Genomic DNA, 23,439 nt, shown 5'->3' on the forward strand with positions numbered 1-23,439 from the left:
GCAGTGTAAACCATCTATAGCTAAAAGATTATGTAATGAAAGTTTAATTCGCTGTGTGAAAGGGCCTTTAAACTTGTAAAAGATAGAGAGCTAGGCTAGGAGATAGAGAATACCTATTTTCTTTTAGTCTAGCCGTAAAGAGGTGGTTTCTATCTATACTAAAGTTTCCCTTGGTATCACCTATAATAAGAAAAGTTGTAAGTAGAAACCGCTCTAATTTTCAAAATGCAAAATGGTAGATAGAGTAGCGAAGAATTTTTCACGGTACGTGTTCAGCAGCCTGGCCTGTCCTGCTGGTAAGCACTGATTTGTTTTCTCTTACTTCTAGACTATATACATACTTTTGATACTTTTGATGGGTTTTTTGAGTCTCTCAATCATCCAATTTGGAAATGGTCGTGGCTTCTTCGTAAAGACGAAAGACAGATCTGGACTTATTTCGTACTTTCCAGTCTCTTGTTCGTAAGTTTTTCTGACTTTCTGGTTCTATGTGATTTATTTTCTATGTTTTCTAACTTACTGAATGACTTACCGACAGATCGCCACCGGTGGGATTCGAACCCACTAATTCCCGCATGCCGGATCCGAAAAATAGATACATGTCTTTCGCTTTTACGAAGAAGCCTTCACCTTTGGAAATCCGATGATTCACCATTTCTCTCACGGTTGTGGCTTCTTCACAAAGACGAGAGACATATCTGGACTTATTTCTGTTCTTTCTTTTTCCACCCAGTCTCTTGCAGTTAGTCACACTAGGAAATGAAGCTTTCAGAACTTAAAATCAATTGTAAAAGGGGTTACGCACGATACAAAAGTCTCGTGTTCGCAAGCGAAAGGATTTTTACACTACATACCAATACTACACATAAAATAGGATTGCTAAACTTCCTCAATCCCAGCACAAAACTTTCCGATTGCAAGTGTACAATGGAAAAGGACCAAAATGCTACAAAAGTAGATCTAACAGCGATTTTTGCCGGAGACGCCTAGAAAAAAACAGCGAAAAAAAACTTAAAAAGTAATACCCCAGCCGTTTGCGTGATTGGGAAATGATAAACAATCCTTTTTTGGTAATTTTCATGACATGATCGTCACGAAAGCAAGGTAAATTTCTATCAATGCATTTTAAACATGTACAAACTCTGGTGAACAAAAAGAAAGTAGATATTCTATTTTGAAAACAAACTGCTTTTTTGAAGTTTTTTTAACTTGATCAAATACATGTTTTTTTTTCGGCAAGTACAAAACGCCTACTTAATACTTACTACCTACTACTTACTACCTACTGTAAAATAGCTCAAAACGGCTCGAAATTACCTTTAAAATATTCAGCATGTTAAAATTATGGGTACTTGCTGAAAATCCTTTGACATGTCGTTGGCATTTATTGACAAAATGACCCTTTTGAACCAAACTATTGACAGGGTCGTTAAATGACCTTTGTAGACTTCATTTTATGTAGCAAAAATTCTTATTGTGCTCAATAAGATGCTTTCAGTATCGCCAAGGTAGAAATTTTCAGTAGGAAAATACTACAAAGAGCTGTTTTAGAGGTGTCAATTTGACCGTGTCAAAGTATTGACGAAAATGGAATTTTTGATAAAATATTAACACAGTTATTGAATATTAAAAGCTTCGCAAACCAATTCCAAGAAATATTTTGGCACCATTTGATATGATACAGATCATACAATAGGATAGAGAGGGGATAGAGATTGATTGACCCCCTATTTATATTACAGAGCCTTTTTTAGACATTTACGTGTATTCTTATCGTCTTATAAGGCCTTATAATAAGAGTCACAAGAGGAGTATGTTTAGGAAAAAGGAAAGTTCTTATAATAAGAGTCATAAGAGAGAGTAGGTTTAGGAAAAAGAAAAAATCAAGATAATGGCCTTTTGTTTTATACTTCAGTATACTTATATGAGGCGAAGAGAATATTTACTCACTACGTAAATATGCTAAATTCTTTAAATAACACTTTTTTCAAGTAAATATAAAGCAAAGACTTGTGTGTTAGCATTCAGGTATCACAAAACCAATTTTTTTAGAATAGAGATTTCAAACAAGCAAAGGATTACAGTTCTGGTCTGTAAAGTATACAAACTGAGTAGGTAGTAAGTAGTAAGTAGTAGGTAGTAAGTATTAAGTAGTAGGTAGTAGGCGTTTTGTACTTGCCGGTTTTTTTTTATAAGCAAGTGTCTGTCCCTATGTCAGGCTCGCATTATGCTTAGTATTCTATTGTTCTCAAACAATAGAGCCATTGTTTAGGTACCAAAAACTGAGCCTGCATAGGCTTATAAACGTTATGCTTATAGAAATAACATGTATCTTAAAATTTTGACTTAAAATAAGAACATCATAAAGATCTTTTGGTATAAAAAACAAGAACATCCGAGGCTCATCGAAAATTTTTAGAATAAAATAAGAGTAACTCAAGCATGTAATCAACAAATAAAGGATATTATTTTTTCGTGAAATTCATAGGCCTAGGATTGAGATATCAAGCAATTAAAGAATCGAACAGTTAAAAATTGAAACTGGGTATTGAAACTGATTGAAATACGGCTTAAACACAAGCATTACTCATGAGCAGAGACATGGTATATCAGTGATCATATCAGTCAGTTAGTCACACTAGCGTCCCGCCAAAATGCATATATCAGTATATCGTTTACTTGACTCTCGAGCAAAAAAATGCACCGCAAAACTTCTAAAGAGATTCGTGAAAAATAACCCGGCGCTTTTTAATGAAATTAACATTTTCAAAAACTTTGAGAAATTGCCTAAAATTTGAGCCATAGATGAAAAAATTTGAGCCAAGCCAACCTTGAAAACTAATTTGAAGATCAACTTCACAAGAAAAAGATCTACAGGGGAGACGGAACCCACCTAGATCCGTGCACCGCTGGATAGGCTATTTCCTGGAAATTTTGCCTGACCTCAAACAATGACCCATTTACATGTTAAAAATTATTTTTACTTTAGCGTATAAACAAGGCCTTAAAAGGACAATCTCAAATCAATGTCGCCTAAGAAAAAGTTAATTTTTTTGAGAAAAAAGTGGAAAATTTACATAATTGGCCATATAATCTTCATTTTTTATCTCAAAAGGTTGAAATTTTGAGGGTTGGTCATAATTGATGGCTTATACCCAAAAATGAAAAAAAAACTTGAAAAAGGTTAGTTATTTGAGGTTAATATGACAATTTATAGACTTTTGTTAACCTCAAAATATAGAGACGCTTATTGAATGATTGGGGAAAAAATTATTAGGGAGTCATCAAAAAGGCTTCAAATATCAAGCTTGTTTAAAAAAGGTTAGAGATTTCCTGCAAGGAAGGTGCAATTCACGAGGTTAAAAAAATGGTAACAAGTAACCTCACATTCTTAACCATATCTTCTGCTAACATGTGTATTAAGTTATGGGACAAAAGTAAAATTATACTAGAAGCTTAGATCAATAGGGTTTTTATGAAATTGACAATCTTTGCTCTAACGTAGGGTTAAAAATTGAGGTTAAAATTAGAACTCTATGTTAAGGAATGTGAGAAATTTGCTTCTCTAATTGACCTAAATAGTTCTATTCTATTAAAGCTACAGGAACAAAATTACTTTTTAAAAGTTTTCATAAAGTGTAACTAAGCTAAAAAAATATGAAATAGACCAAAAAGGTTCTTAAAATGAGGTTAAACAACCTGAAAAAGTAGGATGTATTAGCTTATACCTTCAAACTTAAACAACTGAACGAAAAACGTTTAAGGTTTACTACGATAAAAAGTTAACCTCAAAGATCCTTAATTCAGACTTAATTAAGACTTAAGCTTTACTTTTAAGCTCAGTATTGATATCAAAAACAGATTTATAAGTCATTAAAGTATACAACAAAGAATTAAAAAACCATATAAGCCCAATTCACAAATAACCTCACTTTTGGTACCCAAACTAAGATATTAACCTCATTTTTTCTACGTTACCTTATTCCTCAACCATTGAATAATGGATCCCACTATTTTTATCACACAATTTTCCCTTTTTATGAGGTTATCTGAAAGCTTAAAATCAACCCCTTTCTCAGGTACTTGTGTCTCTCAAGTTAATATACCAGTTAACCTCACTTTTTATACCAAATCATAATTTTTCATGTTTAGTTGTTTTTGATAATAGGCTACTGTTTGTCTGATATCCAAAATTAGACTGAAATATCATTGTTAACTTCACAATTAGGGTGTTTTTGTGAAATAACCTCAAATTTTACACCCTACTTGAAATGTTAACCTCAATTTTTCCAGCCTACCTTGTTGCCCAATCATTAAATAGTAAAACCCAATCATTTATTTTTACTTTAACCTCACATTTCATACCAATTTTGGTCTATCTTTAAGGACCATTAGGTTAACCTCAGTGCAAGTTAACCTCATATTTTTAACCCTACTTTGACCAAGAATATCTCTTTAAATTCAACACTTAACCTCTATAATGTATATATCATTGTGAACCTGAATAAATTTTGAGTTAGCATGTAAAGTAGCAAATAAAAATAAGTTAACCTCATTTATTTATCCTTTGTTAAAGTCAAAAAAGTTCTTTTGAAAAAGTTAGGCGATTTTTGGGGGTTTTGACTTGAGATTGTCCAAAAATCGAAGCGCTGGCTCGGGAATTGAATGACAAAATTTGGTTGGTTGATATTTGGCTGCTGCACGTTTTATTTTGTTTCAAACTTTCAAGTTTTAATTAATTGTCTTGCGAACTTGATTCAGGTAACTCTCATCCTTGTTGTGCAAATACATCCTGTAGATGACTGATGTTGTTTTTTCTGAAAGCTAGATTTCCTAGTGTGACTGACTGTCAGTTTTTCGAAAAATAGTGCACAAGTAAAATAGGAATCGACTACAAGTAAAAGGTAAACACTATAAAAAGACTAACATATATAAATGACAAACCTATAAAATGAATATACCTACTAGTAATCAAATTAATTTCCTCACAATGAACGTCTAAAAGCAAGACATAATAAACCAAAATACAGGAAATAGCATAGAGTCTCTCAAAGGGTCCCAAAATCACCAAAACTTTGTCTCTCAAAGGGTCGATTTTCAATTTTCGGCTCGGACATATCTGTCACCTCGCAAACCTAGTACCCCCCCCCCCGGATACTCTGCTTTGCTTTATGTATGGGAGTCTGGAAGAGAGGCTTTAAATGGGAAATCTGAGCCCAACAGGGCAGATACAAATCAAACAAACTGATGTATCTAAACTCTTGATATACCTACATAATATCAGACACTAAATACTTAAATTTGCACCATCAAAACAAGAGCAGGACAAGAAAAATTCGTGGTTAAAAGAGATAAAAAATGAGAACAGCCAAGTCTCAACAAAAAATAAATACTTGTTTCAAATAAAAGAGACTGTAAACTAACGGTCTCAGAAAAATCTCCAAGAATCCTAGAAATTCAGTCTCTCACAGGATCAATTTTCAAACTTTAGCTTGGACATACCCACCTGGAAAAATCTAGGCTCAGATATGGGGAAAAATTAAGCATATGCTAAGCATTACCTCGAGCCTTTGAAAGAAAAGCTACTTTGTAGTATAGCTACTTTATTTTTTTGTGAAGCCATTGCAAAGCTGTTTCATAAGAATTTGAATGTTTATAAAAACTTTGAATGTTTACTGTATGTAATTTATGTTAGGATATGAGCATCCATGAAACATTTTTTCGGCCTTATCAAGCTTTCAACCTAAGCATCTCTGAGCCTGTTTTCGGATTTTTATATGCTTATAAAAAAAGATGTATTCTATGCAACACTTCAAATTAAAACCTTTTGTGATTCAAAAAAGTGATTTAAAGTCTGTCTCAAAATAATTTTCAGCTGGAGAAAAAAATGGCTTCACTTGATATTACAGCCATTTTTGTCTCCAGCTGCAAATAACTTTGAGACCTAGACTAGGTGTACTTTTTTGCTTGAGGTGTAGATGTTTAGTTCAAGAAACACAGTAAGATAAAAATTAAGCGCTAAAAAGTTGCCACTATCAGGCTATGGTGCCGCTATTTTTTTAGTCATTACGTGAATTTTCCACTGCCAAGATGTAATGTCATGTTCCAAAAATCCAGTGTGGGGCATCATAACGTCCGTCCAGCTGTCAGTTATCGTCCCTCAAACATTAATAATAATCATATCCAGATATCATAACATACTTTATCATCAAGCATATGAATGTACGTGTACGTATAGTAAGTGATTAATATATTGTACTTGATGATGTACTTGACTTGATTAAGCTGGGTATGGCTGTTCTAGCTGATCCATTCCAGAATAACTTTGAATTTAGGAAAATCAAATCTTCCAGCAGCAGTCTCAAAGTTCAAAACAGTGAATGGTAGCTAGCCAGTTTCAAAATTTGAAGAATGTGAGATTAACAAAACTTAACCATCATAGTTCCTGCATATATCTATTCTGTTTTACTCTGTGTGTTTTTAGAAGCTGCAAAGCAAGCAGTCACGTCACAATCAATTCTGATATCAAATAAAACCAATAATGGCTGCAATTTTGAATATTCTGCTTGACATTTGTCGGTTTGTTAGATGAAAAAACACCAGGATGGAAAACAGCAGTATTTTTTCTGTTGTTGATAATTTCAAAGCAAATTGAATCAATTCAATCTAGTCAAAGCAGTAAGAAAAACCCAGCAAATCAGTGACACCACAAATGAAATGTTTCCAGGTTTTCAGTTTTTGGTTTTGTTGACAAAAATGTTTTGTTTACTTTCTTGTTGTCGGGGGGAATCCCGAATTTGCCGATTACTGACTTTTCCGCCTATTTCCCGATTTGCTATGGTTGGTTGCACTTACCATGTTAAAATACAAATTCGTAAATGTAAAGTTAATTTAGTGAGTTTGTCCGTAGAACGTTCGAATCGTTCAAAAAAGTTGCAAAAAAGTGGAAGATTTGAAAAATGTAACACGCATAGTATTGATTTTCGGGTTAATTTCGGTTTCTTTTCGCACGCCCGCTCGCCTTTGGAAAAAGGGGCGCGTAATGAGACAAAATGACCTATTTTCTGTCAAGAGTCTTGTAAACATTCCAACAACTTCCATCAAAATGATCTGTCACAGCTGAGTCTACCATTTTTAAAACGGTCTGAGGATTGAGTCGAGCACGCCCGCAGAATGACCAAAAAACAAAGGATTTTCTGTCAAGAGTCTTGTAAACATTCCAACAACTTCCATCGAAATGATCTGTCACAGCTGAGTCTACCATTTTTAACACGGTCTGAGGATTGAGTCGAGAACGCCCGCAGAATGCCCACAAGCGGATGAAAAATTCAAACTGTCAATCATTTTCTCAAGCAAAGAGTACGTGAAGCAATTCTAGCTTTACAATGGTGCTGCTGATCATCAGTGGATAGTATTCAATTATCATTATCCTTTTATTTTCATTCCTAGATCTTTTGCGAAAAAAAGGAAAAATAGAAAAGTTGTATTTTTTACTGTTCTGTTCACATACCGTGAGTGGTCCTAAATCCGGCAGCCCTGCCTAAATCCGCCCCCCCCCCAAATCCGACCCCCCCAAATAACTGCTATGAAAACCAGAAAGCTATGAAAAAAAATTTATGTTAACAAACATTCCCTCTCTAAGTTGAACCATAAACTATTGCAAGAACTCTTCGAAACAAAACATCTAACAAAAAGATGACTGTATAATGTCAAGATGTCAATTAATGTGATCAAAAAAGTGTGACTTGTAAAAATAATTACCTCTATTATTCTGATCTGTTGCTCATGTTTAAAAAACATTAACAATTTTGTAATAAAAAATTATGCTTTGTATAAGAGGCAATTATTGAAATATTTGATTCAATTGGTTCAGTGTATCAAATATCTCAGTTTAGTTGACACTTTGGTATCTTCATTGCGTCACAGGGAAAGGTTTGTTTTTATTTTAGTTTGTATCTTTGAAAAACCCATTGGATTCAGGCAGGGCTGTCGGATTTAGGACCACTCACGGTACTGAATTTGAAAGATCTTCTAAATGGCGTTTTTTGCAAACTGCAAATAACTGATTTTTGTGTCGCTTTTGCTGGACTTATAGCTTAAGTGCTTGCATGCAGCATAGGGTAGGGTACAAAGTCCAAATATGTGTTTCCCGTAATTTTTGTATAAAGACTTGGGTCTATACTAGCAAAAAGAAAGTATTAATATAAAACCTACATGCATAATTGGCATTATATTAAAGTGTAATCTTGTAGAAGAAAGATTGAATTTGCTTCTCTTGAAAACTAAAAGTAATTATGCTCGCTCATCTCTTAGAACAAGCACTTCAAAAAACCATAACATTAGACGTAAACTTAAGCTGAAAAATCACCAGTGAAGGTACAAAAATAATCCTTATTCGGCTGACGGTAAATTATTCTCCTGGGAATAGAACCGCCAAATGATCAAATTACAGTGTTCAAAGTTTTTCCGTCTCAGCGAGGTGCAAAAAGAGGATTTTCCATCTCAAAATTCAACAAAATTTCTGTTAAAACATGAAGAATCTGGCCAGAGCTGTTGTTCAAAGTCCATTTCCGTCTGTGATGAAAACTTTGCTTTGACCACTGAAATTAAAAGGCTTCAAGATGTTTTTGTATCTTACTTCGGACAATTTCTTCGAAAATGTTTGAGACATTTGAAGTTAAAGTAACTGATCTGTAGTTTTCTGGTAAACCTTGATTGCCTTTTTGAAGATTGGTGTGATGTAGCTTGATTTCAGTAATGGGGAGTTTGACTTTTGTCTAGAATGTTTCTCCAGATAAGACAAAGAGACAAAACAACCTTTTTGCAATCGCAAAAACCCTTACTGAAGTTATTTTGAAACTTAATATCGAGATTCAAGATACTTTACACTGGTTTAAGATCAATGGGCTTGTTGCTAATCCTGGCAAGTTTCAAGTTATGTTTCTCAGTAGATTCGAACCTATGGATATTTTTACTATACTACTATCAGCGGTAATGTCAAAGTCAAGGTTAAAAATCAAGTAAAACTATTAGGTATCTTTATTGATAATAAACTACGCTTTAACTCTCATGTTGAATTGAAATGCCAAAATGCAGGAAATAAAATCAGCGCACTTAGAGCCTGAACCTTTCATGTCAAAAAAGTCCCGAAAACACTGAAAACACTTTGTCTGAAACACTTTTTCTGAACCTTTCATGCTTTTGGGGGGTGTTTTTGGCAAAAATCATTTCCCAGAAACACCTTATCTCTCGAGGTGGTGTGTTTTCAGCATTTCCTGTGTTCCTGGGATTTCCATAAATCAACTCTCAACTCTCTCCATAAAATCCAAGCCAAAATGCATTACCTGAGACACCAGCAAGTTTCTGAACCATTCAGTGTTTTCTCTGGTGTTCAAGGTGTTTTCGTGTTTTTCAAGACGATTTTGAAGCTCTTGCAGTGTCCTCTCGGAACCAATCAGATAAAAATCGGGTTTAAAATCGGGTTGGAAAATGGGGGAAAAATCGGGAAATTTTGCCAGTCGGGACTTTTTTTAACAGTTGGCTTCAACAGGACATTCGGTGTTTCGAAAAACTTTGAAAACTGAAGCAAAAGTGTTTTCTGCAAACCAGGTAAGCAATGTGTTTTTAAAAACATGAAAGGTTCAGGCTCTTAGACGCATCCGCCCCTTTCTTTCTCTGAAAACGACAAAGGCTTTATGCCACGCCTATATATTCTCAAACTTTCTCCACTAATCTGGATGAATTTTGTTCTGAGATTGACCAATTGGGTTCATTTTTTTCTCCTATAAATTAACCTGTGTTCGTCCGTCTGTCTGTTCGTCTGTTATACCAATTTTTCTCGAGATTGATTTATAAGAATTTGTGATTTTTGGTACAAAGGTGCAAAATGGTAATTACCAAAATATGACGGAGCCCTGTTTTCTAAAAAAAAAATTTTGGGTCAATTTGGGCCCAAAAAATGCCCAAAAATAGGGTTTTTTGGACTTTGTGAAAAATCTGTTCGTTAGTTTTTCCTAACTTTTTGTACAAAGACGTAGAATTACAATGTGCTTATTTATCAATAAATATAAAAGAATTGATTTTTCGAGTTTTTGAATATCTGGGCCAATTTAGGCCCAGAAGTAGGGTTTTTTGGTCTTAGTGGAAAATTTTTATCAGTTTTTTATAATTTTTTGGTGTCTAACATTTCCCTGTAAATTTCCCTGTAAATAACAAAGTCAATAATATAGCATAGTCGGGTAACTTGACCAAAGCATATCAATTTTTATTTTATAACATGTTTCTGCATGTTTCCATATTTTATATCATAATCACAAATCAGTAATTTAGTTCTAAATATAAATAAAAATTGGTTATCAAATGTGCATCGTCATTAAAACAGATATCAGATAAATACAGAATATACTATCATATTAAATCAACTTTTCAAAGTTTTCTGAATGTTGAGTACACCCAAAAACCTTCATTCCAAAGATATTCTCTCTCAGATAGGGGGAATAATCCCCTCTAGAATATATGCATTCCAAATATTGGACATCAAAGTCGGATTTCTCCTTTCCCACATTGCATGTTTTAGAGTGCTCTAAGACTGCAGAAGTCCTTGATTTATGAAAATGTTCATCAAATCTTTGATTGAATTTGGTTGCAGTTTCACCAACGTAAAGAGACAAACACGAACACGAAACACTATATACGGTCGGAACACGAGATACTATTATACCACGGTCGGAACACGAAAGATTTGTATCAACAGGGTAGCTTCAACCGTTGGTTGGCGATTCGATATGACCGTTTTCGTTGCGAAAGAGAAAAGTCTGTTGATATTTTTAAATTGACGATAAACCAGTTTAATTTAGACTAGAACTGCTTCCCATTCTAGTTTTCCTACAGAAAATGACAAAAGAAAAGTGTAATGCTAACCACGCAGGAAAATTATCTTGAATCTCACTTCTCTGGGCATTACAAGATTTCCTACGTGGCTTGAGAAAGTCCTCAAGGCTTAAGATTTTCATTTTTGACACATCAAAAGCTTTGAAATATCAAAAAGTCGGTTTAAAAGCATACATTTAACCATTTAATAGAATGAAAAACCTCTCGTTTGAAGCTAGATTGAACAAAAGAAGAAAAGTGCTCAATATCAAGGAGGATCGATTCGATCGGAATTCCCGATTTAGAAAAATCGAGTTAGAAAACCGAGTTAGTAAAAGGCCAAATTATGACGACATCGAACGAAAATTTTGACGTCACAATCAAAATATCTAACTCGATTACAGTTATCGAACACAATCGAACTTTACGGGGATTTCTCGGTTCGATAACTGTTCGATGAGGTTCGGTAATCGAACAGCTATCGTTCGTTTAGTTCGATGAAATTCGATTAGTTCGATTGTTCGACTGACATCGTCTGTTTCAGAAAAACTCAAACACTTCAGCCTTTAAACTTTAAACGGGGAAAGCTAAACGAAACTATACAACAACTTTTTTCAGTCTAGCATTAAAATAGATTGATTATGTACACAAATTGATTATCCAACTCATTTTCATTAAATTCAAAATGAATCTTTTATGATATTGGGTCAGCCTCAGCCGCATATTCCAGGATTTTAACAACAAATCTTCCAATACAACATCATGTTGGTTACAATAGAAAGATATGGGTTAAAGTGTTGTGAAATCTATGTAAAAATTCTATAATCATGGTTAGAGCTGGCTGAAGATAGATAGAAAACAACTTTAATTGTCTGTACACAGACCCAGTATCTACGGCTAATTTCAAAATTCATTGCTGTACTACGAAGCGATAAACGTGAGATACACTCTGGCTTACTCAAAATGCAAGAAAGCATTTATGTACGCGTTTTTAGCCAATCAGATTGCTGATATTTTTCATTTTCATTTCATTTTGTTTGTTTTAAAGTTGAATGAATATCGAAAAGCAGGTCGTTACTTTTGATGATTCATTTAATGAATTATATCATATTATGAAGATAATTCTATTTGGGTTGTTTTCTATATCATCTTCTACATTTTTTATATGGAAAGCAACAGCTGTAAAATCGGATAGAAAATAAAATAGAAGTTGCCTGTTTTGCAAAGGCTGGGGCTGCTAATGATGTTCTACGAAGTTCATTATCAGCTGAAGAACCGATCGAGAACCTGATATTTCTTACGTTTCCTTGATAAATGTATTGTTCTTTATCAATATAAACACAATTAAAAAGATAAAAATAGGGGTAAAAAGCTCCGATAAGGCGACATCATCAACCCCATTTTTGCATTACTGCGTCATGCCTGATGCTGATTAAAGGTTAATTGGCGACTTTTTCTAATTACAGATAAGCAATATCACACAGTCTAATCATTGGGTTTCTATCTCTAATAGACATTACATATTTAAAGAAAACTTACTCCTGTTTAAAGTTGGTTTTTCAAGCAATATAAATGAATCGTTACAACAGGGGATGTTACTAGTGTTGTGCTATACTAAAAGGTATTAGAATATTGTTCTAAAAGCTACTTGAAATCATGGGTTATGTATGGTACCAAAAAGAATCTATTATAAATTTTTCATTGCCTTTTCTTTGAATAATTACTTTTTTATACGAAGAGGTGAACATTTATTTAGATCATAGGTGCAAAGTACTTCACAATAAACCTAGCATTATTGTGTCGCAGGGTTTCATATTTCTTTTTTATATTTCTTACTTTGCATTAGCACTATCTTTTTTATATCTTAGTTGTAACACATCTTTAAAATGATGTGTTCGTTTCTTTTTTTCAGCTGCTTTTTCGTAAACCTTTGTTTTTTTATTTTCATGGTTAGCTTTTAAGATAAAAATTTGAAGAGGGGACTTTTGGACCGATGTTTATATTTTTAAGCTGGTAAGACCAAAGTCTTCTCTGTTCAACACTTTTAGCATACAGTAAATATAGACTGAGGCTCATTTTGCTTGTTAAAATTTCATTTTCAGCCTCAAATTATGCTTGGTCATTTGCTTACGAAAATTTTTCAATCAAAACGTCGTCAATTTTGGCTGAGTTTCAATTTCTATTCGTTGTCTGATTGTTATTGTCTAATTGTTAGAGTAGGCAGAAAGTTGGCACAAAGTTGGTTGGAAAGGTTTGAAGAAACCATTGCATTGACGTCAAAAGAGGGCTATGCATCACTTTACCTTTAGACAGCCCACTTTATGCCCTCTTTAATTCACAATTAGAATAGGCAGGGCAAAAAGTGCGTCGTCTAAACTAGAGCTTATAAACGTTTATGCCTATAAAAAAGAGTGAACGTTCACTGTGTGTTTGACTTTTCATTTCTGCTAGAAGTTTTCTACTATTCATCAGCTCAATTTCAGTGAGAGCAACTTGGCTCAAAAACGCTAAAATGAGAACAATTTTGAACAAGTCCAGACTTTAAAGGGCTGAATTTTTAAAAGGTCAAATGTTTCTGCTATACCCGTAACATTGTTTAAAACAGAACAATTTAGAATCATATCAGACTTTAAATGACTTAATTTTAAGTAGAATAAAATGTCAAATTTTTAATAGACTCACTTATAATGCGTTAAATGCTAAGAGATGATATTAGTTTGTATAAACCATAACAAGGTCTTTCATATAGCCATAACAGGTTTTCTTATCGTACCTTATTACTTCGTATACTAAACTATATCTTCTATAGTTTTGTACAACTTTGAAAAAGCATTTTAACATTTTAGAATTCCGATGTTTCTTCTGCCTGTAAGATATCTTTCAATTTGTACCGTATCTTAGCTTGATTTGACGTTATCTTTTATCGTTTTAGATTCTAAATCGAATAAGAAAACAATGGAAATTGGAATAAAGAAATAAAGAATGCATTGTGACGTAGCTGGTTTATAATGATGTCATTGAGTAATTTGCGCAAGAACCGTTTCGTTTTGGTGCTCCTCTTCATCCTCTCTGTACTGGCGTACATTTTTATCAAACAGAAACAAACGGAAAACAGGAGGCTGGTCGAACGAATGGAGAGCGTTAAAAACACCATCCCACCAAGTCTATATTCAAATATTCGAAAACTAAAAGAAAAATTATACACGTTAGAATTTAATAACAATGCACGGACACAAGAACTCTTATCACTTCAACGGAAATTACAGACTCGTCTGGGAGAAAATGTAACAAATGAAGGCTACTTATCTTTGCCGAGCATTTATAACTATCTACCACATCTGTTGGGTCATAAAGACGCATTAGTACCACTTGTGCACCACCCGGTCAAAGAGCGGAAAACCAGGACTTTAACATTTGGTATTCCAACGGTCCGACGTACCAAAAAGTCCTATTTACTGAAAACTTTACAATCCCTGGTACATGGGTTATCTGCTGAGGAGCGTGATGACGTCATTCTTATTGTTTACATCGGCGAGAAGAATTCGGAATACGTCAGAGAAATTTATACGGAGATCAAAAGTCAGTTTCCTGCAGAATTGGATGATGGTTTCATAGAGGTTATTTCTCCTCCGTCAAATTTTTATCCTGATTTAGATAACTTACCACCGACATTTAACGATCCGATAGAACGGGTACGGTGGAGAGCCAAACAAAATTTAGATTACGCATTTCTGATGATGTATGCGCAAAGTAGGTCCATGTTTTATGTTCAAATGGAAGATGATTTAATGGCGACGCCCTCTTACGCCAGCACCATCAAGGCGTTCGCTATCCAACAGCAAAGCAATAACTGGTTAATGATTGAATTTTCTTCTCTCGGTTTCATCGGAAAACTTTTCAAGTCGAGTGATTTAAGTACACTTGTCGAGTTCTTTTTAATGTTTTATAAAGAAAAGCCGAACGACTGGTTACTTGATCATATATTCTGGGTCAAAGTTTGTCATCCAGAAAAAAATGCTAAACATTGTAATAAAGAGAAATCGAAGTTGAGAATCAAATTCAAACCTTCACTTTTTCAACACATTGGAAAAGAATCATCATTAAAAGGTAAAACGCAAAAACTTGTTGACAAAGAATTTAAGAAACAAGCATTATTTCATTCCCATTTAAACCCGAAAGCTACAATCAAAACAGACCTGGAAGAATACCAAAAGTTCACAGCAGAACGGGCGTATTTAGGACACACATACATGTGGGCGTTGTCACCCGTTAAGAATGCTGTCTTGAGAATGGTTTTCGAACAGCCAGAACATATCGAACGCTTCTATTTCAAATCCGGAAATGTTGAGCATCCCGGAGATAAATTAGTAAATGGAACAGTCGAGGTACTGAAGTCTGCGACTAAAAAAAGTAAGTTTTTAATCGAGGACCCAACTGATAAGCGAGGACCGTACAAAGACTCTGATTATGTCATCGTTGGGAAATTTGACTTTATGGGCGTAGCTTCGGGTGTTATTTCGCCCTCCTTATTGCCAATTTCTGAAATGAGAATTCGAGTAACGCATGACGTTGCTAAAAATTGGGTCATTCTAAGTGAATTCAATTTGGTCAAACAGAAAAAGACCAAAAGGTAGTATTAATATATAATTTTAAGTGTCGTTTTGTACGTATGCTTTGTTTTGAGAAAAAAGCGGAACTAAGTTTTTACGAAAAATCTTCTTCGTCCATACAGATAAACATTTATAATGATGAGATTTTCCCCTACTTCTTCTTTTCAGAAAATCTGACTAAAATAACCTTAATTCTGTCATCGATCTATTTAACGGATAAAATGGTAAAAACAGTTTTAAAACTTTTTGTTTAAATAATAACATTTTAGAAAACTTAAGAGTTTCGTTTCGTTCCATTTTTTTAGAGAATCGCTGTATACGAGATTATCAATATTTATTTATCATCTTTTAGCATATACATTATTTTCCAATTATTTACAGATTGTTTACTACGCCCTCTTCTCACTTACCCTGCATAAAATTTGTAAAAATATATTTGGGCGAGATCTGTAGATACTAACATACCCAACAATGAGGATGTGTATTTTTGTTCTAGTGGGTAAGGGGCGATTAGGGATTTGATACAGGGGTGTATGCAATTCATGGTGAAAGTGTATATCATGGAAGAGGCTTGAAGTTCGGATAGTATTCATCCTTGTCCTTTCATGGTATGCACCATTACAATGTCTTCATCATTACTCTCGGGTACCTAATAGCCGCCCCCCGTAATTAATTTTTGAACATTTCCCACCCAGGACATTTGTATTCCAACCCCCTCCCCCGTTTATTAATTTTTGGGAAAATGTTTTTGAAAGTTCCCCTATTTTGTCCTAATTCTGCTGTATTAGCTTACTTTTCAAAAATTTTCCACCCAGGACATTTTTATTCCAACCCCTCCCCCGCTTATTAAGTTTTGAGAGTTTTTCCAATCCCCCTGCTTATTCCAATCCCCCCGGCTATTAGGTACCCAAGAGTACATCACGGACCCAACAGCTGATTGGTTGTAAGTGACGTAAATTCAGTCAATACGTCACTTTCAACCAATCAGCTGTTGGGTCCGTTGAAGACATTGCAATTGTGCATATGATGAATTTGGATCATTCATATAGTACATACGCAGTGAAGAGGAGGGGAGAGGGGTTAGCAAAAGCGTACGTCTATTGTTTGAATGACGTCATTTCTATTGTTTTTTTCGTACAAGGGTAGAAAGAAGGGATATTTGGAACGTTTTTGCGTACTTAATATATATGGATGACCCATATGTTTTGGAATAGCTAGTGAAATTTTACAATTAGTTTTTTTTTTAATTTGCTCATTATTTTAGCTTGTATAATAGGATTATATATTACCAATGAGGAGCATGGAATTTATAAGATAAAAATGTCTTTAGTTATTAGGATAGTATAAAACTTTCCCCTCGCAGTTTCACAGTAGAATGTCACTAAACAGAGATTTTATTAAATTTTGTTTGACCAATCTCATAGAAATAAGTTTAAGGTTACTTTTTTACAAATTGGAAAAACCCAGTAGAACCCAGTCTATAAAATCACATTTGTTTTCCTTATAAGCAACCAGGTTGCTAAGAGGGCTCAAATTTGCCAAATTTTTTTCACTACCTTGTAAAGTTTAAGCTTTTGACAATCTAACCATGACAAACGAAAGCACTTGACCTAATATGCAAAGATATGGTATAATATCAGGGGTGGGCAAAGCAAATTTTTCAGAAAATGAACTACACGTTTGTTTTTTTAAGCCTTCGTTCTTAACTTTCTGAGTTTTAAGCCTGAAAATGTTATTTTTTTTACCATTTTGTGAGATCTTTTGTCTTTTGTCTTTTTTCTAAGAAATTGGGTTGTCTTATATTCTTATATAGTTTGTTCTTATAAAAAAACGTGTAGAATTCTTAGGAAAACCAGGGCTGACTGGGCTGTGTAAAAACACCAAAAGCATGGCCACCAGAGATGATGCGATGTAGTCCTCAAACAGTCAAGAAGTATTGCAAATTAGGCTATGATGGCCGAATTAGGATGTTGAACTAAATAGGCCTGAATTAATGGCTTAACTTGGATATATAAAATATTCAAACCTAAATATCTTGGGACAAGTAAAATCTGCGTCAATCTTACTACATCTATGGACTTGTTACTTGGACTCAGAAGAGTGTTTAAAACTAAAAACTTTTCTCTATTTAGAGCGCTTAAATTGGCCATGATTGCCATATGGACATGCAGCGCGCCATTAAAATTATAACATTACATTAAACCAAAGACTCTGAATATTTGATTAACACAATCTTTAATTTCTCTTCTTTATTAATTAAATTCTCTTATCGTATACTGTTAAGAAGTTTTTTAGAAATAAGATAAAATGAATAATAACATAATACCTTAATTGATTTGAACATTATCCAAATCTTCAGGGCACGTGAAATTTCAAGGCGCGTAAATAAAAATACTTTTAATTCTCTGTGGGTTTTCGTTTCAAAAAATTAGCTTGGGAAGTCAAGTCAACGCGTTGAAAGGGTTAAACCTGTTTTTCAGTTTCTTCTTGTCATTACAGAACCGATCACAAAAAGAGTTTGTTGCTTGTCATCTGAATTTCGCTCGCTCAAAAACAGGTGAAACTTATTTGAATAAATAAGAAATAAGAATTTCTAGTTAAAATTTGACGCGGATTTTGAAATCTAATCTACAATCGTGGTCAAATCTATTGAGAATTAAGCTTATTTCCTCGTCTTTCGAAATTTGGATTGGAGTTCGGGCGCCGAAAGTCGAGTTTGGGCCAGTTTTGAACTTTTGGATCCTAAAACTCTTTCCAAATCGAGTCTGCTAAATCACGCGCCTCCGTGCCCTCATTTTTCTTCGCACCTACGCGCCCTTAAATTTCACGCGCCCTAAATTTTTACGCGCTTTGAAATTTCACGTGCCCTGAAGATTTGGATAATGTTCAAATCAACTAAGGTATTATGTTATTATTCATTTTATCTTATATCTAAAAAACTTCTTAACAGTATACGATAAGAGAATTTAATTAAAGAAGAGAAATTAAAGATTGTGTTAATCAAATATATTCAGAGTCTTTGGTTTAATGTAATGTTATAATTTTTATGATAATATAGATTAAATATAACACCATCTTATACGCATGTGCTCTATGGTCATCCTTTACCCGGGGAAAGGGGGTGGGACGCTCAAGGTAAGTGACCTACCGTATGTGCGGCCCCCTTAAGGCTAGCTTTTTCAGGCTTCTCAAAGTGCACTGTAAGAGAGAGGGAGTGCACTTCAAGAGTCTAAAATTTGAGAAAATACGAAATTTTTGAGTCAATTTGGGAAAATTTTAAAAAATTGCACCATAACGCATAAGGGTCGATTTTTAGCCATTTTTTCCTGCACACTGTGTAAGGGTCGATTTTGTATGGCGCGCCAAAGCGGAAATAAATACTATCTTTTTAAAACAATACTATCTTCGGTTAAAACATACTATCTTTGTTGTAAACATACTATTTTTTGCTTAAAAAATACTATTTTCGTTTAAAACATACTATCTTTTTTAAAACATACTATTTTTTGCTTAAAAAATACTATTTTCGTTTAAACCGTAGATGAAAATACGGTTCCTCATACGGCTTAACAATCTTGTAAACAACAGAACAGCAAGAAAGTTAGTTTTGTGAATTTTTTTCGGTGAACACGTTTTTTTGATTTTTGGTGGTTGTTTTTTTGGAAATGAAACCTAAACGGCAGCTTGACAACACGACGGTGGCGAACGCTCCCCGAAGACACATTTTAATTACGTCGATGGTGAGAATTATTTGTTTTAATTTTCTTTCTCCTTTAAATGGTTCATTTGAAATTGTTTTGTAAATAAGAAACGAATGGCCGTAATTGACGTGCCATGAATCTTCTGAGCTGCCAGTCAATTTTCGTAATTTTGCTTTACATTAACGTGGGTGTGGATTACTCGTCAGCAGGCCTTTAATCTCCTTTTTAATGATTTTTTTAATCATAATGAGCTGAGCCCAAACTTATTGTAGTCTGTGTAACGACACTTTCGAAATTGAGACAGGGGAATATGCTTTTTTTATTATAGTCTGTGCGGTGGCCTTTAAAATTTAATTCAAGTCTACTTCGACCAGTGAAATTTGGGTTAGACATATCTTTAACACTTTGGAGGTGTGGTTTTTTTGTCACCAGTTTTGACCACACCCCGATTGGATTCAAATTATAAGCCGAGAAATTATAGGTCTACAATTAATGCCCTAGTCTGCAGTGTCACTTTTGAAATTGAGACAGGGGTATATTAGCTTTTAAGTAGTCTGTGTAATGACCTTTTAAATTTTATAACAAGAGCCACAAAGATGTGGTTAAATATTTCCTCCAATTGCTCAGAGCATAGATTGTAGTCGCAGTCGAACCCCACAGATTATCCTAAAGCCCCAACTTAGTAACTTAAATTTATTAAAGCCTTTATATTAAGCAATATCCGATGCAAAACAAAATACAACCATATTCCTGCTAAAAATTGTCGTTATTTCATAGACATGTTCACAGATGATATAAGTCTAAAAACTTGTTAAAAAATTAAATTGCATGCAAATGATAACCATTTTAACACAAAAATAAATGTATTTTATTCAACTAATATTGGTTTTTACCTTCATTAAGGAAAATCTTAGATTTACAAGTTGATATTATTCTAAGACTCATCTGAGTAAGAAAGTGCCAAAATATCTTGAGACTGTCTACTAAGGGACTAATATAGAAATATGGCAATATGAATTTGGGAGATATCGAAATATGTTGTACACATTAGTTTCATATGAAAAACTTCCTTGTCATCAATATTTTAAAGCACCATATTATACCATCCACAAATAAAAAGTTACTTAAAAATGGATCTCCTTCTTTACAGATTTAGATTTCCAGTGCACAACATCTGTTACATTAGTATTCATGTGATAATATACCAAATTGTCAACCTTGAAATTGTCACATTTAGTTAAGTATTGCTAAATATTTACAACACTTTCCAGCATACTTTTTTGTGAAATTTGTGTCTTGATAAACTAAACTCCATGACATTTGTATCATTGATCATTAAATCACATCTTGGAACAATAGAGTTCCTTGGTTCAATTATTGCAAGAATGTTAATCTTTGTTCATATTCTCATTATGTGCAACATTATCATTACATCATTGCCAGCAAGTTACATTGTATTGTCAGCTTTAGAGGTCGTCAAACTTTGTTGAATTTGTAATCCTGGTACCTGAATGTGAAAAGAAAGAAAAATTCAAAATTTCATAATGGGAAATAATCTCTTTACAGTAATCAATGCCAAATGTGTGGTCATTCCCTGAAATCTCTCAAAAAAAAAAGACTTTAAAAAAGTGAGACTCTGCTTGATGGTTTGAGCTATGTTTGCCATGCATATATACTGAGCCATTAAAGAAGTTTACGAGAACGTACAAAAAGAACCACAGGGTACGTACAATAAGGTACACAGGGAACATACAATAAGGTTGACGGGAAACATACATAAGGTTCACGGGGAACATACAATAAGGTTCACAGGGAACGTGCAATAAGGTACAAGGGGAACGTACAATAAGGTACAAGGGGAACGTACAATAGACCTTTTTTCAAAGAGCCCACCCTGTTGAATAATTATGTAGTCCAGCAGAAAAACAATGATAAAACCATGCATAATTATTACAATATCCATGATACAGTAATTATGCATGGCTCTATCATTGTTTTTATGGCTGGAGTACATAATTATTCAACAGGACGTCCTCTTTGAAAAAAGGTCTATAAGTTACAAGCGGAACGTACAATAAGGTACAAGGGGAACGTACAATAAGGTACATGAGGAACGTACAATAAGGTACACTGGGAACGTACAATAAGGTTCACGGGGAACATACAATAAGGTTCACGGGGAACATACAATAAGGTACACTGGGAACCTACACTGGGAACATACAATAAGGTACACTGGGAACATACAATAAGGTAGAAGAGAACATAAAATAAGGTTCACGGGGAACGTATAATAAGGTACAAGCCAGTATGGTATTTTCGAAAGCAAATTTAGCCAAATGGAAGCTAAAAATCGATGGATTATGGAGTCATTCACGCCGAGCTGGAATTATTACTTTACGCCAACTGAAAATCAAACAATCTTTGTAAGTGCCCTTACGCCAATGCGCCAAAAACGTTTCAGTTGTACGCTGAAGAACTTCAGCGTTAGTTCAATAATAGTACAATAAAGGTACACAGGGAACCTACAGGGAACGTACAATAAGGTATATACACGGGAACATACAATAAGGTACTGGGGAACGTACAATAAGGTACATGGGGTACGTACAATAATTTATACGGGGAACTGCACAATAAGATACACTGGAACGTACCATAAGATACACAGGGAGCGTACAAAAAGGTATCCAGGAACATACAAAAAGGACCAACGGAGAGCGTACAAAAGGTACCCTGAAAGCATTCAAAAAGGACCATGGGTAGTGTACAAAAAGGAAAACGTACCAAAGGATCCCAGAGAGCGCACAAAAGATACAAGGGAGGGGAGCATACAAAAAGGTAAACAGGGAGTAAAAGCATCTATTATGATATATTTTCTTTTTAGTATCTGGCATCAAGGCTAAAAATGGGGCACTGAGAAGAGTACAAGCTTTTCCAAGTTTTGACCATTAATATCTAGACAATATATACATGATGGAAATCAGAAAGAAATTTATGCTCACCTACCTTCTTCTCAAGTCAAGATAGGAATGGTTTGGATTTCCATGTGTTTCAGCTTCTTTCTCCACCCTTCTTCTTCTCCTTATGGGAAAGACAATAAATTCAGCACACATGAGAGAAACTCAGGCAGTCCTCTGAGCTTTACACACAATCATTTGTTTTATGAAAAGCTGGTAAAAACAAACCCCTGGCTGCCATATTTTGATAGATTGATACTATTTTTTTCCCCGCTAAATCTTCGCGACGATTTTTAGTCACGTGACTGAAGAGCCTAGTCATAATGTGCAGCACGAATAAAGAAAACATTAACATCGAAAATGGAAAAGGAAACGGAAAAAGGCCGTTTTAATAAATATTCCCCTATTAGTAGGCACTTCAGTCACGTGACTAAAACCTCTCGCCGCGATTTAGTGGAAGCGCGATTTCAATGTTGAGACGGGGTTTTGGTTTTTTTAGAAAATGTATGCATTTTTAAATTGAAATTTCGCAAGGTCTCCTTCTAGCCTTTAAAAAAACCAATAACTGTATTCAGAGCCTTGATAATTGACTTAGTTTCTCCCAAGTGTGCTAAATTCATAATTTTCTTCAGTAAAATTCTACAGAGCTTTGAAAACTGTTTTTTGTCACAACTTTTTTCCAGTCACGTTTGATAAAAAGGCACACCCTGTTTATTATAGAACAGAAAATAAGCTTTCCAAAAACTATAAATACTTTATACTCAATGTATTGCTAACCTTGCGAAAAATCACTTTTGTGATTTTCAAATTTCCAACGTTACCCCCGTCTGCAGAATCACTTTCGATTTTGCACGGGTTTTTGATCATGCAGACGACCGACCAAGCAGCCAGAAGAGAGCAGAGCAGACACAGAACACATCCACATCAAAATTGTTGACAATCCTGTTAAAATTCTTTAAAAAGACCATAGAATTGGAATAGGTGAGTTTGGTAAATGATTTTCTTTCCATCATAAAGCTTTTAAGAGAAATAAAAGTGTTTCAGAGTCATTTTCTTTCCTGGCAAGTTGTCCTGAAGAAAGGCTTCCTTTTATTAGCTTTTTATGAGGCCTTGAAGTGATGCTGTTACACTCCCCACTCCCTTGGCCTTTGGTTATTTGCTGCATCAATTCTTCACTTTAGTCACTCCAATAGATCATTTCAGTAGCCTCAACCATCTTAAACTAAGCAAATTGTTGGTCCCAGGGGGGCCATGGCCCCCCCAATATTTTGCAAAGTATTTTTTTTTTACTTTGAAAAA

The 23,439-nt window shown here is 34.3% G+C and overlaps 1 protein-coding gene and 1 long non-coding RNA gene across 2 annotated transcripts; one reads left to right on the top strand and one right to left on the bottom strand.

The window, feature by feature from the left end:
* The first annotated feature begins 275 nt into the window (after positions 1-275).
* Positions 276-15,674, top strand: LOC136799444 (alpha-1,3-mannosyl-glycoprotein 4-beta-N-acetylglucosaminyltransferase A-like). The gene is made up of 2 exons (XM_067056150.1): positions 276-296; positions 13,802-15,674. The coding sequence occupies exon 2, from the start codon at positions 13,878-13,880 to the stop codon at positions 15,501-15,503; it is 1,626 nt and encodes a 541-aa protein (XP_066912251.1). The 5' UTR covers positions 276-296; positions 13,802-13,877; the 3' UTR covers positions 15,504-15,674.
* A 5,939-nt stretch (positions 15,675-21,613) lies between these two features.
* LOC136799445 (uncharacterized) lies at positions 21,614-21,799 on the bottom strand. The gene is made up of 2 exons (XR_010845526.1): positions 21,743-21,799; positions 21,614-21,705 (listed from the first exon to the last, which is right to left on the bottom strand). It is a non-coding gene; the product is annotated as an uncharacterized lncRNA (long non-coding RNA).
* Between the last annotated feature and the right edge of the window lie 1,640 nt (positions 21,800-23,439).

Source organism: Clytia hemisphaerica, unplaced genomic scaffold, assembly GCF_902728285.1.
Source record: "Clytia hemisphaerica strain Z4C2 unplaced genomic scaffold, Clytia hemisphaerica genome assembly, whole genome shotgun sequence".
NCBI lineage: Eukaryota > Metazoa > Cnidaria > Hydrozoa > Leptothecata > Clytiidae > Clytia > Clytia hemisphaerica.

What these genes read in the sequence shown, in the direction of transcription:
- LOC136799444 (XM_067056150.1), top strand. Translation starts at nt 13,878, where the DNA reads ATGATGTCATTGAGTAATTTGCGCAAGAACCGTTTCGTTTTGGTGCTC.